The sequence below is a fragment of the Siphateles boraxobius genome, unplaced genomic scaffold (assembly GCF_051911475.1).
Source record: "Siphateles boraxobius isolate OS27281-9 unplaced genomic scaffold, OSU_SipBor_1 7, whole genome shotgun sequence".
Classification (NCBI taxonomy): domain Eukaryota; kingdom Metazoa; phylum Chordata; class Actinopteri; order Cypriniformes; family Leuciscidae; genus Siphateles; species Siphateles boraxobius.
Genome location: NW_027509197.1, coordinates 31,603,186 through 31,619,388, shown reverse-complemented (window position 1 = coordinate 31,619,388; position 16,203 = coordinate 31,603,186). Strand labels below are relative to the sequence as shown.

Here is a 16,203-nt window from a genome sequence, read left to right as displayed (position 1 = left end):
ATTTTTGTAGGATTTTGAATAGTAATTCCTTCTGATGGATTTGGTAATGCTTGAGTCATTACTATGATCTTCACATTAGAATAATGATCCAAATAATGAGTTGTTCCTTTAGAAGGATGTAGTAACACTTGAGTCATTACTAGTGGGTTACCATTACCTTATAATATACATTATGCATTATTAACATTAATTATAGTTCTAAGTAGTCCTCAGTGAGGTGAAAAAATAGTAGTTACTGATTAGCTAATAGTGAACGACCACATTCAACTGAGCACTGTTACTTGCTGATTTGTTAATGAGAGTTTCTTGTTAGTTAATAGTAGTTACTAGAATGTTAATAGTGCGTTACACATTTGTTCCTGTGTAGTTATTCGTTAATGACAGAAACAGTATTCTAAAGCGTTACCACCTCTCCACTGAAATATTAATAATAAGTTCAGCTGAAATTGACCAATTAGAGGAAGCACTCTATAAGCTACATGGGACTTTACTAAATTACTTCAAGTTAATTTATGTAAATTTACAATAAATTTAATCAACTTCATTTTTAAATAAATAAATAATTATAAAAACAGGCTGCTATAATTTGATGATTTTGAAATCTGATACATGTTTATTTTAAAGCATATATTAGCCCACTTAAGTTTAACAAATGTACCACTCAAAAACAGTACCACACTGTGATGGTATCAGTGTTGGATGTAATTAATTACTGTAAATCTATTTACTATAATTTAATTACTTTTCCCTTGAAAAAATAAAGTAAGGGGTTACTCTTAGTTTTTCTGTCATTTAACTACAGTTAGCCTACTTCTGATGTAATTGCATTAGATACTGTATATCAACTCTATATAAAACAACAGTGGATTTAACATCAAAATGTATGTTTTTAATGTAACCTCCCTTTACACACTTTGGTCAGCATTGGATACTTGCATTGCTTAGCTGGCCGAGTCTGATTATTAAAAAGTAATTAGTAACAAGTAATCCAATACTTTTTTAGAGAGAGTAATTAGTAATCTGATTACACTATTGAAGATGTAATTAGTTTAGGTATTGCTTTTATAACTTACCCAACACTGATGGTTTCATATTTTATCATTATTTGATATAGGCCTATACTATGTAGGCTATTTTATGGTAGACCTACTTCAAAGTCATGGTAATGCAATAGTTCTTTGTGTGCTTTAGTGAATTGTTAGTGTGTTGACTTCTCTTTTGTTTGGAAAATGTCTTGACCTGCAGTATACTAAGTGCTCCACAGGTGTTGAAACGTTAAATAAAGAGCTTCCATATCACTGGCAAACAATATAAACGATACTCATATCTTGTTTCAATTCACTGTATTTTTTCCTTTACTGTTGTAGAGAGAAACTGTTCCAAGCAGTTTTGAACTGAATCGCGAACCGATTCTACGGTGGCACATTGCTGCCACATACATATTTTTTGCCGTATGTCAAAACGACATATTTTACACATTACACATTTTCTCGTAATAACGAGATGTTATGTCGTTTTAACAACATCTTTTCGCGAAACGAGATATGCCGTTTTAACGACATATTTTCTCGTAATAATGAGATGTTATGTTGTTAAAACGACAAATTTTTTTTGTTAAAATTACATATTTTCTCGTAATAAGGACATATGTTGTATAGTGACGTGTTATATCCCAGACAGCAACATAGTGTTGACCCAGATCTGGCCAACATCTGGGCCGTGTGGAATCCACGTGTACTAGATGTGGGTCGGATCTGGACAGACCCATTAGATAATTGATATCAGTCACATTTTTTGGTCCCACTTTACAATAAGTGGCTATAGGTACTATGTACTTACATTGAAATTAATAATTTGATACCATGGACTTACTGTGTACATACATGTTTTAACATTGTACTTATATTTTGAAAATACCTGCGTGTAATTACAGCTGTAATTAATGTATGTAATTACATTTGTAATTACACTGTTGACCCTTCCCTTACACCTTAAAGATGCAATGTGTAATATTTCCGAGGATCTATTGACAGAAATGCAATATATGATCCATAACTATGTTTTCAGTGGTGTATAAAGACCTTGTATAATGAACCGTTATGTTTTTATTATCTTAGAATGAGACATTTATAACTCCATAACCGCGGGCACCCCCTTCTATGGAGGTCTACAGATTTTGTCGTCATGATTCTACCGAAGCCCTAAACGGACAAACGCGTTTCGTTACTATGTTGCTCTTCATGCAAGGAAGCAAGCTTAGTTCAGCGAATAAAACTCTGACACAATGATGAACAAGTAACAATAGATTTCGCAATAACATATAGTTTTACTGAATAATTAAGTAAACATAATTTCTTAATTTATCCTTGTAAAGAAACCTCATTGCTGAACTGGCTACTCTCTGCTGTCTCAGACCATGACATATTTTCTTGTCAGCCACCGTAACTTTTGTTGGTTGAAATTCGTAACCTCACCACTAGATGCCGCTAAAAATCACACACTGCACCTTAAACCCACCCTTAAACCTACACATAGCACCACACCAGCCCCTAACCTTACCCGCATCACACCTCAACAACAGTTTTACAATACAACATCAACACAGTAAGTACTTTGTACTTATATTTTGAAGTAAGTAGTAAAGCCACTTAATATAAAGTGGGACCCATTTTTTATTACATTCAAAAACAATGTAAAATACTGGTAAAAACTATTTACAAACAATATCAACATATTTTTTTTAGGATATTTCCACAACAAATCCTTTCAATTTAACTGTATTCAACGCAAAAGAAGGATGAAATATATAAGTATAAAATAAACATAAATTATAGTGCCATTCATTAGCCCACAAACAATATTTATTTTAAAGCCTAAACAAATTTAGGCTATAAACCTTTTTAAAGTGAAACTGAAACTGAAACCGGCGTAGGGTTCCTCTCATTCGGCACAAATCCAAATGTTTCCATTCGCACTTGGATGCTTAACTATTTATAGTGCTTCACTCGTGTCACAGCATCCACGTAAAACAGCATTCTTTCACAAGCGCAAAAACGTTGGAATGACACCATTGCAATGGTAGATCGAAAGTCACGATTGTACAACAGACAATATAAATTGAGCCGAATAACAATTTTCTATATTTGGTTGACATTGCATTTGGAATTTGATGATATGTTTCAATACACACACACACACACACACACACACACACACACACACACACACACACACACACACACACACACACACAGAGAGAGAGAGAGAGAGAGAGAGAGAGAGAGAGAGAGAGAGAGAGACCAACTGGAGGCACACGGAATCTTTAAACCAGTCATTCAAGCTGTGTGTGGAACACCCGCCTCTCACCTGTACAATCACAGTCGTCTATATTGGATATCACTGACACCGGTGCGAACACCTGACGAGACTTTAAAACGGTTCTTCTACGGCGCGTCATTAACAGCAGCCTATCCTACATACTTGATTTTCGTTGTTATTAATTTTTCTTCAGGTTGTTGAATATCACATGGAAAGAGCTTTTTGGTAGGAATAACCTAGCAAAATGTCTTCATATCAAACGCATCGGACCCAATAGCGATAAACCAAATTCAACCCAGACTAAACAAGGTAAATATAACTTCACCCATTTATATTCTTTAGTGGTCTCTAATAAGTATAGAGTTCTGACATCTGGTGAAGTAGTAGCTATGGTAGGCTATTAATTTTGTAGGTGCGATCATAAAGTGAGTTTCAGTCATAATGCATAATGTCAATTAAATATTATTTGGCGGTATTAAATATGAGTTAAATGGACAGTTTTAGTCAGTTTTAGTCAAAAGTGCACAAAGACACAAGTAGTAAAGGGGGGGGGGGGTGCTATATAAAAAAATCAATCAGCCTTTTTAATTATTTTTATGTTTATGTAATTTAAAAAAATTATTTTATTAATTTTATTATTATTAATTTAATCAGCATCTATATAAAATGGTAAGGCTTATCATAAATTGCTTTAAGTTGGTTAAGATGAGTTTATTGTCAGTGGTGGAAATGGCAGAGATTCACTAAAATATTTTAGATTTTAATAGCATAAAATCCCACTATATTTATATATGAAGTTTCCATAGCTTTTTGAGGCTATTATGTGGATAAAAGATGAAAAAAAATCCTCTACATTTTGAACTGGAACTCCGTTCACCCTTTAAATTCACTTCCGGCACCCATTTCCATCCCTGGTTTTTGGTGTAATGTAGTCTACACGTTTGTTCAAGGTTTACCAAGCCAGATGCTGTTACGTTCTCTGATAACATTCTCATTTGGCAGTGGATTTATGATGAATTCGCTGAGATCAGTTAGATGTTGAAGCCTGATCATGTTCATTAGTCTTTAATCATTTCCTTGTGGTAATTATTAATATATTTTATGTTTGATTGCTACTTGATATTAATGTGCAATTGATCTTGAAACATATACAGCATATGTACCAATGCTGGAATTACTGAATATCTTGGTACTTTATAATAAGGATCATTAGTTAACATTAACTACCTTGTTTAACATGAACTAACAATGAACAATACATTTGTTACAGTATTTATTAATCATTATTAATAGTAGTTAATAAAAATACAGCTGTTCATTGTTTGTTCATGTTAGTTCACAGTGCATGAACCAACGCTAACAAATACAATGTTTGATTTTTATAACATATTAGTAAATGTTGAAATTAATATTTACTAAGATTAATAAATGCTGTATTACTCATTCTTATAGTTCATGTTACCTAAGGTAGTTAACTAATGTTAACTGATGAATATTGTAAAGTGTCACCAATATCTTTAACATAACCTGCATTTTTCTTTTGTTTCTATCAGCACGTCTCCTCTAATGGCCTCCTTCTTACAACAGTTAAGACTTCTTCTCTGGAAAAATGGCCTCAGTATCATCCGGCAGCCAGTGAGTAAATGCAAATTGTACAATTGTACATTCTCATTTTTATGGTTTCCAAAAAAAAAAAAAAAAGGTTTTGTGCGGTTTCTACCCAAAATGAATCAGACTTTGGACAACATAATATTTGCATAATGAATGTTAAAATGTAAGAGTAAGTTCTACACACCTTTTTTCTTTTTGTTAGCTGATTTGGTTGCGTTATTGCTATTATAGAATTAAGTTAACACAGCAAAGTGATTCTGTACTTTATGGAGTGATATCTATCGGAGAAATGACTTGCTGCATTGTACAGTAGGGCAGTAGTTCTTGGATTACCTGTGCTTTATTGCTTTAATATTGTTTGTATCCTTAACACATATTTTTTAAATGTTTCAGAAGACCTTAGTATACATATGTCTTATGGTATGTTCAGTACTACAATGTAAACAACAGTAAAATCTGACGGAACATTTGTTTATTGATGTTTTCAGGCCTGGTCACTGGCTCTCCTTATCTGGCCACTTGTGATCTTTATCATCCTGGCGGTCACCCGTTCACAGTTCCCTCCAAAACTCAAAGACACCTGTAAGTACTTCTATTATACAACATCCTATATGTAGACTGCAAAAGGAAGTCAACTAAATACTGTTGTGATCACAGTGACATGATAGTGACTGAAGGCATTCTGGTTTGGTCAAAAGATGTTTTAGGTTCTGGGCTTCTATATAAAGGGTTGCGGTTTCAATCCTGAGAAGGTCTGAGTCAGAAGCTGTGGAGTTACTGAGATCACAATCAAGCTTTATTACTATTATGTCCTTGAGCAAAACACTTAACCTCAGGTTAGCCCATGGGGACTGTCATTGCACTTAGTGTACTGTAACTTCCATACTCTATGCTTGTTGTTGTCATAGGTGTTGTACAAGCAGAATTTGGCGGTTGGTCGGTGTGGCATTAGTAAACCAGTAAAAAAAGCTGGGTGCTCAGCGTGAAAAAAACGCTCATGGCGTTTAAAAAATGCGGTGCTCCCATTGAAAACAACTTGAAAAATTCGCCAGCAGCTTGAAAAAACGCTTTGGTGGACACAGGGCCTAAAGCGGGTCTGCTCAGCAAGGAACAATAACAATGCTGATGGTTTGATGGAAATATGCTACAAGTTTTACTTCCTATTTAAATATGTGTAATGTGCAGATCTTATGCAGGCTGATGCCACAGATCTCTTGAGCACATTTGACGTTATCCACCATGTCTTGCTTGGGAATGTTTTAGACTAGTGTCTTATTTCTACATAATGGATGCCCAGCAGCTAATCTCCAAATCTACTTTATTCTTGTTAAATGTTTTACATTATCCATCTGCCTCCAGGTTCCTTTAAATATGATATGGGATAAAAAAACATATTCTCAGATTTGTATGCAATCTTTCCCTTTAAGCAGACTGTCCTTTGGGAGTTTTCTGTTAGTTCACATCTCTCTTTTGAGGATTGGGTTGTTAGGCCTGGTCTTTCCCATAAGTAGCTCCCTTATGCCTTGCAACGTTCTGCACAGGCAGACTCAAGTGTTTGTCTAATTGTATATGCATCCATAATAAAACTCATTTGATAATGTGAGAAAACAAGTGCTAACCTCAGAGGTAATCTATTCTGACCTCCACTAATTCTAGTTGGTGTGTTTTCCTTATGTGTATTTGCATATAGGAGAGATGTATAGATAATAAGTGTGGCGAGCAGGACGAGGCCGAGGGCAGTGAGAGAGCTGCATGAATACGGTGGCGTGATTGTTTGATGAGCGTCACCTGCGCGACGCACCGGTCTCGTTCTCCACTGTCGTCGCTCCTCCTTTTATGCTTTATACACAATAAGTAAACAAAATAATATATTTTTTAGTTGCTGTTTTTATTGTTAAAAGAAAAACTAATATGAGGAGAATATAGGTAAATATCCTGGCCACACTTTTCCATATAAAGAGTAAATTAATTAAATACGATGCACTGTCATCTATCCTAGTATATCTGTAAAAATCTGTAATGGCTGAATAAACAACATTTGGATATGATAAAATCGCATTTGTTATTAAATTTAAATTTATTGATGACTAACTTAACCCTCTGGTGCTGTTCGTTGATTTGGTTTGAATTTTTTACTTTATCGGAATGATATGCAAGTTGGTAAAGGTTTTGACACTTGCAATTACAATTTTAAAAAATCATGGATATGAATCTGATTCAAAAAGGTTAAATGGTCCTGAAAAAAATAGTCACAGTTGTACTGGGATCTTATCTAGTGTTTTTTTTTTTGTTTCACTTTTTTTAAATTTCATTTTCAGGTCTATTCTCAATAAATGATTAGAATGTTATAAATTGATCATAACTATTACATAAACACATTAAATACATAAATACATAAAACATTATCACACTAAAAAAATAGTATTTTTTATAAAAAATAAAAAAAATCTGGCATTTTTGACCTCCACACAAACAGAACCAGAGGGTTAAAGCAACAGTTCTTGTTAGTATTTCCTCACGTTAAAAGAATAGTTCAACCAAAAATGTAAATTCTGTCATTATTTACTCACCCTCAAGTTGATGAAACAGATTGTCCCCATTGACTTCCATAGTATTTTGTCTATACTATGGAAGAAATACTATAGAAGGGGACCATCAACAGTTTCATTAACTGTCTGGTTACCAACATTCTTCAAAATATCTTCTTTAGTGTTCAGCAGAAAAAAAAAATTCGTACAGGTTTGGAACAACTTGAGGGTGTGTAAATGATGAACTATTCCTTTAATAATACTTTCTCTGTATGTTTCAGGAAGTTGCAGTGATCAAATCATGTGAATGCTTGGCACACCCCAAGTAGCTAATGTCATGTTTATTTCATATCAATCTCTATGGTTTCTCTATGGTTTTGGTTCATTCAAACACTATTTGCTGGACAAACATTGCTTAAGGTCAATAATCCTAAAGCACGAATCCTTTTAAGTGGTCACTCTTAGTCTATAGTAATGTATGTTTTGACTCATGGCATTGTGTTTAAGAACTGACGAAAACAAACATGGTATATTGCCATTGAAAGTCCTCAACCATAAAACCAAACCAGACAGTAAAAACAAACACTCTCCCTCCCCTAGAAAAAAGAAAAACCTGCAGGTTGAGAAAAAACATTATTGAGATCTCAATTGTTTTTTCCCAGACAGCAATGCGATTAAATAGAGAGTGAACGTAGACGTTCCGATTTTTTTCTCCTGTGGTAAAGTACCTCCTCTTAGAGTTTCAGAGCTGCAAACTCTGCTCAGATTCGCCAAGAGACTGTAGTCGGCAGTCAGATATATCTAAGACTTCAATATGAGCTTTACTTCAAGACAAAATTATGTGGGCTATTGTAAGAGTTAAAAGTTTAGTACATTATGTAAAAAATGAAAGCTGATGTTATATTTAAATATTTGATGTGATTTCAGCAGTATCTATTGATGACGGGATTATGCAGAGAGGAAAGTGGAAGGAGAGAAAAAAGTAGAAAGAAGTGAAAAAAGAGAGAAAAGTGAAAAAAGAGGAAATTGCCAGTGTCCGAGGGTTTTATTTCTATATTCCTAAAGTTTTCTTAGGATTGAATCCCAGAGATCACCCACAAGCAAATATTACACTATCAACTTTTTCCAAATGAGTCTACTCCTTTTTAAATTATTAGTGTCACTTCCACAAATCTCTTTCAGCAGTGTTGACTAGAATGTTTCTAAAGCAGAGAAATACAATATTTGGGTCACACTTTAGATTAGAGTCCAATTCTCACGATTAACAAACTATTAACTACTACGACTTTTTCCTCAGTAAACTCCTAATTACTGGTTATTAATAGTTAGGTATTTGTTAAGTTTAGGTATTGGGTATGATTAAGGGATGTAGAATATGGTCATGCAGAATAAGGCATTACTATGTGCTTATAATTACTAATTAACAGCCAATACCCTTGTAATATGCATGTCAATAAGCAAAGCAATAGTGAGAATTGGACCCTACACTAAAGCCATCTTATCCTTATTTGTAATCTGTCAAAATGATGCAAAGGACTTTGAAAAATCCATCAGTGTTCTAGTTAACAATAGAAAATGTTTCATTCACGCAACATACAGTACATGTATGTTAAGTAACCAATGGTGGGTCACTCAGAAAACAACAGGCCAATTAGAAGAGAGGCTCATGAATATTAATTAGACAGGCCAAAATCGACCTGTTCTTGGCAGAGCTCCTAAGAAAGGAGGTGTAAGAATATATTGAGATGGCTTTTGGTACTTATACCGCAAATATATATTCTTAAGGACATCAAAACCTAAAATAAAACTTCAGAAAGTTATACAATATGGGACCTTTAATGAAAGTAATTTTGCAAGGCATCATGAGGCAAAGGTGGATACTATTTGTATTCGTTTTGTATTCGCTTATTTTATTGTCTATATTCTTACAAATATCAATGTCTCATTGCATTTTTATTTCTCCTAAGTTTTAAGAGAAACATGTGCGGCTTTTAGTCCAAATCTGATTAGATTAGAGGTCATCTGTACTAGTACTACCTATAAATGTTGACATAACAAAAAAACGTATAGCACATATATATGCATTTAAAATGTAGTTCTCTTCCTGGAAAGCAGACCAAAAATATCGATGACTCATCTTGCCCACAGGGACGTATACACATTTCTGTCCAATTAAATGTCTCTAGAATGAGAATGTCCCCACTTATACCACCTGCCATTGTTTAGCAATAGCAAGTGGCAAATTATGAATTTGATATATCCTGTTTCAGTGGGAAATATGTCAACACAAGAAGTAAAACTGTGTTCAACAAGACATCATGGGCTATCCTTAACAATGAAAAAACAAACCTCTGAGCAATAAAATGTAACTCTGCGCTGTTTCTTTCAGGCTATGTGGCACCGAAAAACCTTCCGAGCACTGGATTCTTCCCTTTCCTTCAGACACTCATGTGTAGCACCGACAGTGTGTGCACCAGCAAATCTTACCTAACAGAAGGACAGTCCAAATCGCACTGGTACACAGATCATCGTCGCCGCAGGGATGCTGAATCTCACAGGTAATGCATACGTCTTGCTTACATCTGTGTAAAATAACACATTTCCAGAAACATCTTCTCCCCCACAAAGTTGTTTCATGTAGCACCATTTTCTGTTTTGAAGTTGTCAAAGTCTGCTTTTGTTTTGAATTCCATATTGGTTGGTCTACATTAATGGGGATATCTGTGACCCAGCACATTAATGTCACGTGCCTTAGATGTCTGATAAAGATAGCTCAGTTCACCTGTATTTTAATGCATCACTGATGAGATAATAATGGATCTCATGGCAAAATACTTCACCTCCCGTGACATCGCAGTCCCCTTTGCCTCAGTATTCATGAAGTATAGTGTATTCAGTATTTATAAAGCTAAGAATTGCCTTGTTTGGCCAGATGATTCGCAAAAGTGTTTGGCTGTTTAATAGAGGAATATTTACTTAACCCATTGTTCCACACCAGTTTTTTACTGCAGTGTGTATAATGTCAATGTTGAGTCAACAGTCAAATCTTTTGTCAGTTGAGTCATTGTTGCAAATGTTGGTTTTGTGAGTCATGTGCCTCTTTAGATTTTTGAGTAGGCTTGAATCCTGCTTTATATATATATATAGTATTGTATAATATAACAATTTACTACACTTTAAGTAACAAAAGATTATTCTTTTAAAAAATAACTAGAATTCTTGTATATATCCATGGTCCTGTTTTATTTAAGTCTACCAGCACTGCTCCATGGTTTACCTCCACTGGCCCATCTAGAGAAGGGAGGACTGGTTCACTCAATCCTGAAAAGGGATATTTCAAATCATCCAGAGCTCCTGGAGATATGGGACAGGATGCTAAGTATGTAAATTATCTCTAGTCTTTTAATACAACGCCACTCATTTAAAAAATAATAATAATAATATAATTCATCAGTTTCTATTTGTTTTTTAACTGTTTTTTTTAAACATTTTTTGTTGTTGTAAAGATTCCAGCCTTCAAAACATTCCCAATGTGACTTCAGTCATGCAAGCTTTTAACAACACAGATCAGGTTTGTTGTTTGTAATCTTCACGTATCCATGTATTTTGTGTACATGTACCACATTTTAAAAAATTCTAAATGCAATTTAATTTAATTTAATTTAATTTAATTTAATTTAATTTAATTTAATTTAATTTAATTTAATTTAATTTAATTTAATTTAATTTAATTTAATTTAATTTAATTAAGAGAGAATATGTAAAAGGTTAATTATTTTATATTATTTTATAGTTATACAGTTTATACAAAAATACATATGCTGTAAAATCCAATGTTTTTTTGTGATTGTCCATTAAAAAGTAGTTGAAATGTTTTCTGTATATTTTTCATGCAATGTGGTTACATGAATATCTTGGCTTGACTCATGCAACAACAGACAGGGAAATGGCCGGTTATTTAATTAAATATATATTTTTTTCATTCTTTGTTGTAGACAATGGGATCTGTTTGGGAGTCGGTGAACATTCTGAAAAAGTCCTTATGCAGCTTCTCCATGATTGCCATAAACACATCAGCCGGTACCGAGGATCTCTTCACACAAGCCTTAATAAACTTCTGCAGTTCTAATGACACAGTTCTAGAAGCATCCTTACTGACCCTGAACCAGGTGGGTCAGACCTCCACACTGTTCATAATCTTTCAGTCTAGTCTCATTATGCCCACGAATATCAAATGAAAGTGTCATTTGAAAGAATCATTAGACATCATGGCTTTTATGTTTATCTAATGACTTGTGGGGGTCACCAGGTACTGACAGAAATGCTGCTCAATAACCCGACAGAAGTGTTGGAAATGATTGGAGGGACTGTGGTGGTCCTAGATAGACTTCAACAGGAGACGTCAGTGTGGGACTTCATGCTTGGCCTGCGAGATCTTTTCCTGAAGCCCACAGATAAAGAGAAACTAAAATCTGGGGCAGGGGAACTGGAGAATCTTAAGAAGTGAGTTTTGAGGAAAATAGTGTAAAATTGTGGTCATATCGCAGTTCATTCACAGATTTGGGGTTATTAAGAATCTTTTCTTTTTGAAAGAATTTTTATTCAACAAGCATGCATTGTAATATTGCATATTGCAAGCATAATTAAAAGTTATGGTAAAGACATTTATAATGTTACAAAAGATTTCTATTTCAAATAAATTCTGTTCTTTTGAACTTTCGATTGATCAGATAATCCTGAAACAAAAATGCACAACTGTTTTCAACATTGGTAATAATAAGAAATGTTTTTTGATCCTCAAATCAGCATATTAGAATTATTTCTGGGGGATCAATCAGAATGTGACACTGAAGTAATTGCTATGCCATCACAGGAATAAATGAAATTCACAATAAGAAACATCACTGTATTTTCAGTATGTATTTTTGATCAAATAAATGCAGCTTTGCTATGCATAAGTGACATTTTTTTTCAGAAACATTTAAAAATCTTACTGACCTCAAACATTTGAACGATTGTGTAAATTAAGACTTACGACTGTCATTTTGTAAGTGATAAAATATGTTAGTTCAGACATTAGGGTTCTGGAAATCCCGTATATCTTTGTTGATATATGTAGGTGAAATGTTGAAAGTCAGTTTGATGTGTATATCCACAACACTGCACGTTCCAATTACGTGTGAATTACGTACATGTAATGTTTGTTGTTTTGACTAGTTTCAAAGAATCTCAGCCTCTCTTTATTTATTTTCAATTAGTGCCTTGACATTCCTCCAGAGGACTTTCCCACAGGCCAACATATCTACTGCTGCCACAAACCCAGTCATAAACAAAGGCATTGGCATTCTCAACTACATGGGTGATTGGAAAGGGAGAGGTATGCTAAAGATGACTTGCTGAACTTGTTTTGTGAACTGCATGCATGGTATTTGTGGTGATCTAATTAAAGTGATTATCATTCTCTTAATTACTTATTGAGTACAAGAGATCTTGTACACAAATCTTTTGAGTATTAAATCTCTGTTATAAAGTTCTGCCCCCACAGACAGAAATGTGGGTTAAGGGCCATTTCACACCTACCTTGTTTGGTCCGGACTTTCTGACTTTTCAGTTTGGTCCGAATCAAAATTGCAGGTGTGAAACCTCCCCCGGACCACGGTCCTGACCAAACAGATTAAATTTGGTCCGATGAAAAGTGGTAGTCTCGGTCCGGATCAAACAGAACAAAGGTTTGGTTCGTTTCTAGTGTGAAAGCATTTCTGTATGGTTCGGACTTTCAGACTTTTTACAGGAAGTTCCGGTGGTTCCCGCATAGCCGAAAAAACAGAAGATGGCAGGAAAAATGAGCCCTACGCACATGGGGAGAGGAGGAGACGAGGTTTTTAATTGAAGTATGGTCTGATGACATAATTAGAAGTCAACTGGAAAAAATTCACAAAAAAAAGAGCTCACATGATTGCTTGCAGTCTTCTCCTCCTTTCCTGCCGGCGACGATAAAATGTTCGCACGACAAGGACGTTCATTTGGCGAATTTGAACTAGCCTTGTGTATAGTTGGTGCTGCAGGTAATAATGCCATAAAAATAACAATACAGTTGCAACGATATGCGTCTGTTCATTCATAATGTCAAAGTTACCCGCCGCATTGACAACACGCTGACGTCAGACGCACGTCCATTTACAAACCAATCAATGTCGAGATGCAGCCCACATAGATGATGACGACAGGACGGAAGTATGTCACGTAAATTTCTTTAGTGCGCTCGTATAATTGCAGTGTGAAACCAAACCAAAACTTTCTGAAAGTATAAAATGTATCAAAATGTGAACTTTGGTTCGGACCTTGGTGCGGACTTTCAGGTGTGAAAACGCCCTAAGGTTTTTGAAGAACAGTATGCTAACATCACTGCTGAAGAACTGCTACACTACAAACCTTATCTTCTCCCCACAAGAACTCTGTGTCAAATTTACTTATTTTATATATTTGAGAAATCTAATACATTGGTGAGCCACCCAAACAATCGCTCGGCCAAATTCAAATACAGCAAAATCTAACAATACAGTATTTCAACTTGAATGCACAAAAAAACTGCATTTGGTATCACTGACATCAAATTCCAGTAAAGTGATTCTTTATGTCTGAAGTTTGTACAAGGTTGGATGAGTTTCTTCATTGGATAAGGATAAACAGATAGTTTGAACCATTACAAGGTTACTACCATTGTGTCATTGAGCAATGTAAGTAACCCCCGGTTGCTGGCTGCCAGGTTCCTTACTATCTTGGGGGATGTGTTGATCATTAGGGGATTTAGAGACCAGTGGTCTATTGTCAAAACCTGTTTGGACTGCCTTGTTCTATGTGCACCACACCCTGTCTTAAGGCGAGACACTACATGTGAATAGGGTAAAATATTTTAACTTACAGATATCGCCATGAAACTTTACCAGTTTATTACTCGTATGAATAGGAGAAAAAAAGTTTGAAGTTTTCTGTAATTTTATGTTTAAATAGGCTAATCGGGTTATATCTATTATGTTCTAATTTGCATATATTTTGAAGTGACGAATCTGACCATTGAAAAAAACAAGGTTCAAAATTATTTTTTCATTTTGTTGATATATTCAATGAAAAGACATTACCAGAGGGGATTATGAATATCTCCTTTTTTTACCCTGTAAATCAGAAAATACTGCAAATAGCCTTAAAAAAAAGATTTCCTCCCACACAGGTGTATCTGCCTGAGGGACTCACAACCACTTTAGGATCCCACAATTACAGATTTGTTTAGTATTATATAGTAATTATATTATACAAAAACTGAAATTTGTTTTGTAATGTAATTGTTTTGTATATATAGTGTGTAAAGCATAGTATGTAATGTCAGAGCGCGTCACGTGATGATTCTGAACAAATCAAGTTGTCAGAAATTGGCATCAGCCAATGAGATTGAGCATTTCGAGTTAAATCGCCTGTTTTACTTTCATGATTATGTAGGAATTGAGGGTGAACCAAACACAATCATCCAGGTGATTTGTTCAAATATAATTCCACACAAAACTCAACATTCCAGATCCCCAAAACACCAGTCTAATCTCGGGCCATAAATGGAGTGGGCTCCAGCCAGTCCCAGCTAAAAAACTTTACGACCATGAAAGTTTCAAAGAGATGTGCTCAACTAAAGTAAGAACGTTGTCACGTTAGATAGTTTGGAAAAGACTGATTGGTTCAGTGATGGCAAGGCTCGGGACCCACCAAGATAACAGCAGAGATTTTTTGATCCCAAGACAAAGGATTTAAAACAGACCACATCCTTCTTAAGGACCTTTTGACGACCCCAGGGTGGAAATCTCTTAAAACCACAGAGACTGAGACCTTACACATAAAATACATAAAATCATCCCAAAACAATTATTGACGGATTTATAATCAAACCTTGTTCCACTACATAATCCTATATTGTATCTACAACCTCTGTATGCGTCTATTATGCTTAGATCACAAGTCATGTAATTGTTATAACTATTAGATGTTTGAATGAAAGTGTGTCTTGATTCCTATCAATACGATCATATGTTCTTAATTCAGAAGATGGCTTGATTGAAATCTGTGTAAAATGTTTTGTGTTCTTATAATAGGAATCATGTCTAAATTGTATACTTTTGTATTCTGCTAAAGCCGGAGAGTAAAGAGATCACAGAGAACACATGATTTACGATGAGAGGTAAAGAAGCATTGTGCCACCTCTGAAATAAAGACAGTACCTAATTGGTCAGAACTCATCCAAGAGGCTGGACAAACAGCCGAGTTTAAAATCTTAAGACCCGAAAATGCCAGGAGAGTTTTTTGTAGAGTTTTTGTTAAGTTGGGTTGAGGTTTGGTTTGTGAATTTGTTCGCTAGAGCAAATTTACAGAAGTCATGAAGAAGCCATGACGAACCGGACAGACGAGTAAACATGTAGACGAGCAGACAAAATAACCCAAACCAAGATCAGAAGAACATCCATGGGTTAAACAGCTTCATTCAAGCCATCTAACTACTCTCGTCTCATTTTTCTTTCTGTTCTTAGCTTTATCTTTCTTTTCTGTTGAGAGTCTCGATTCTAAGTTAAGTTTTGCTGCAAAGTTTCGTTTAAACGATTCGACTGCAAAGCCCGCTTTCCAACTTCAAAGACTTTCATCCTTCGCCAACACACCACGTGACTGGCTGCCCAGAGACATCTATTCAGGCACGAGGACCTGCCAGTTA

At 35.0% G+C, this 16,203-nt stretch overlaps 1 protein-coding gene across 1 annotated transcript in view; it reads left to right on the top strand.

The window, feature by feature from the left end:
- Positions 1 to 3,376: 3,376 nt before the first annotated feature.
- The window catches only part of abca12 (ATP-binding cassette, sub-family A (ABC1), member 12), a 90,272-nt gene continuing 77,445 nt past the window's right edge, over positions 3,377 to 16,203 (top strand). The window contains exons 1-9 of the mRNA XM_077215687.1: positions 3,377 to 3,627; positions 4,872 to 4,953; positions 5,418 to 5,511; positions 9,847 to 10,015; positions 10,709 to 10,836; positions 10,964 to 11,028; positions 11,453 to 11,626; positions 11,767 to 11,960; positions 12,716 to 12,834. Of these exons, the coding sequence (XP_077071802.1) occupies positions 4,885 to 4,953; positions 5,418 to 5,511; positions 9,847 to 10,015; positions 10,709 to 10,836; positions 10,964 to 11,028; positions 11,453 to 11,626; positions 11,767 to 11,960; positions 12,716 to 12,834 (1,012 nt within the window). The 5' untranslated portion in view covers positions 3,377 to 3,627; positions 4,872 to 4,884. The remainder of the gene's footprint in view (positions 3,628 to 4,871; positions 4,954 to 5,417; positions 5,512 to 9,846; positions 10,016 to 10,708; positions 10,837 to 10,963; positions 11,029 to 11,452; positions 11,627 to 11,766; positions 11,961 to 12,715; positions 12,835 to 16,203) is intronic.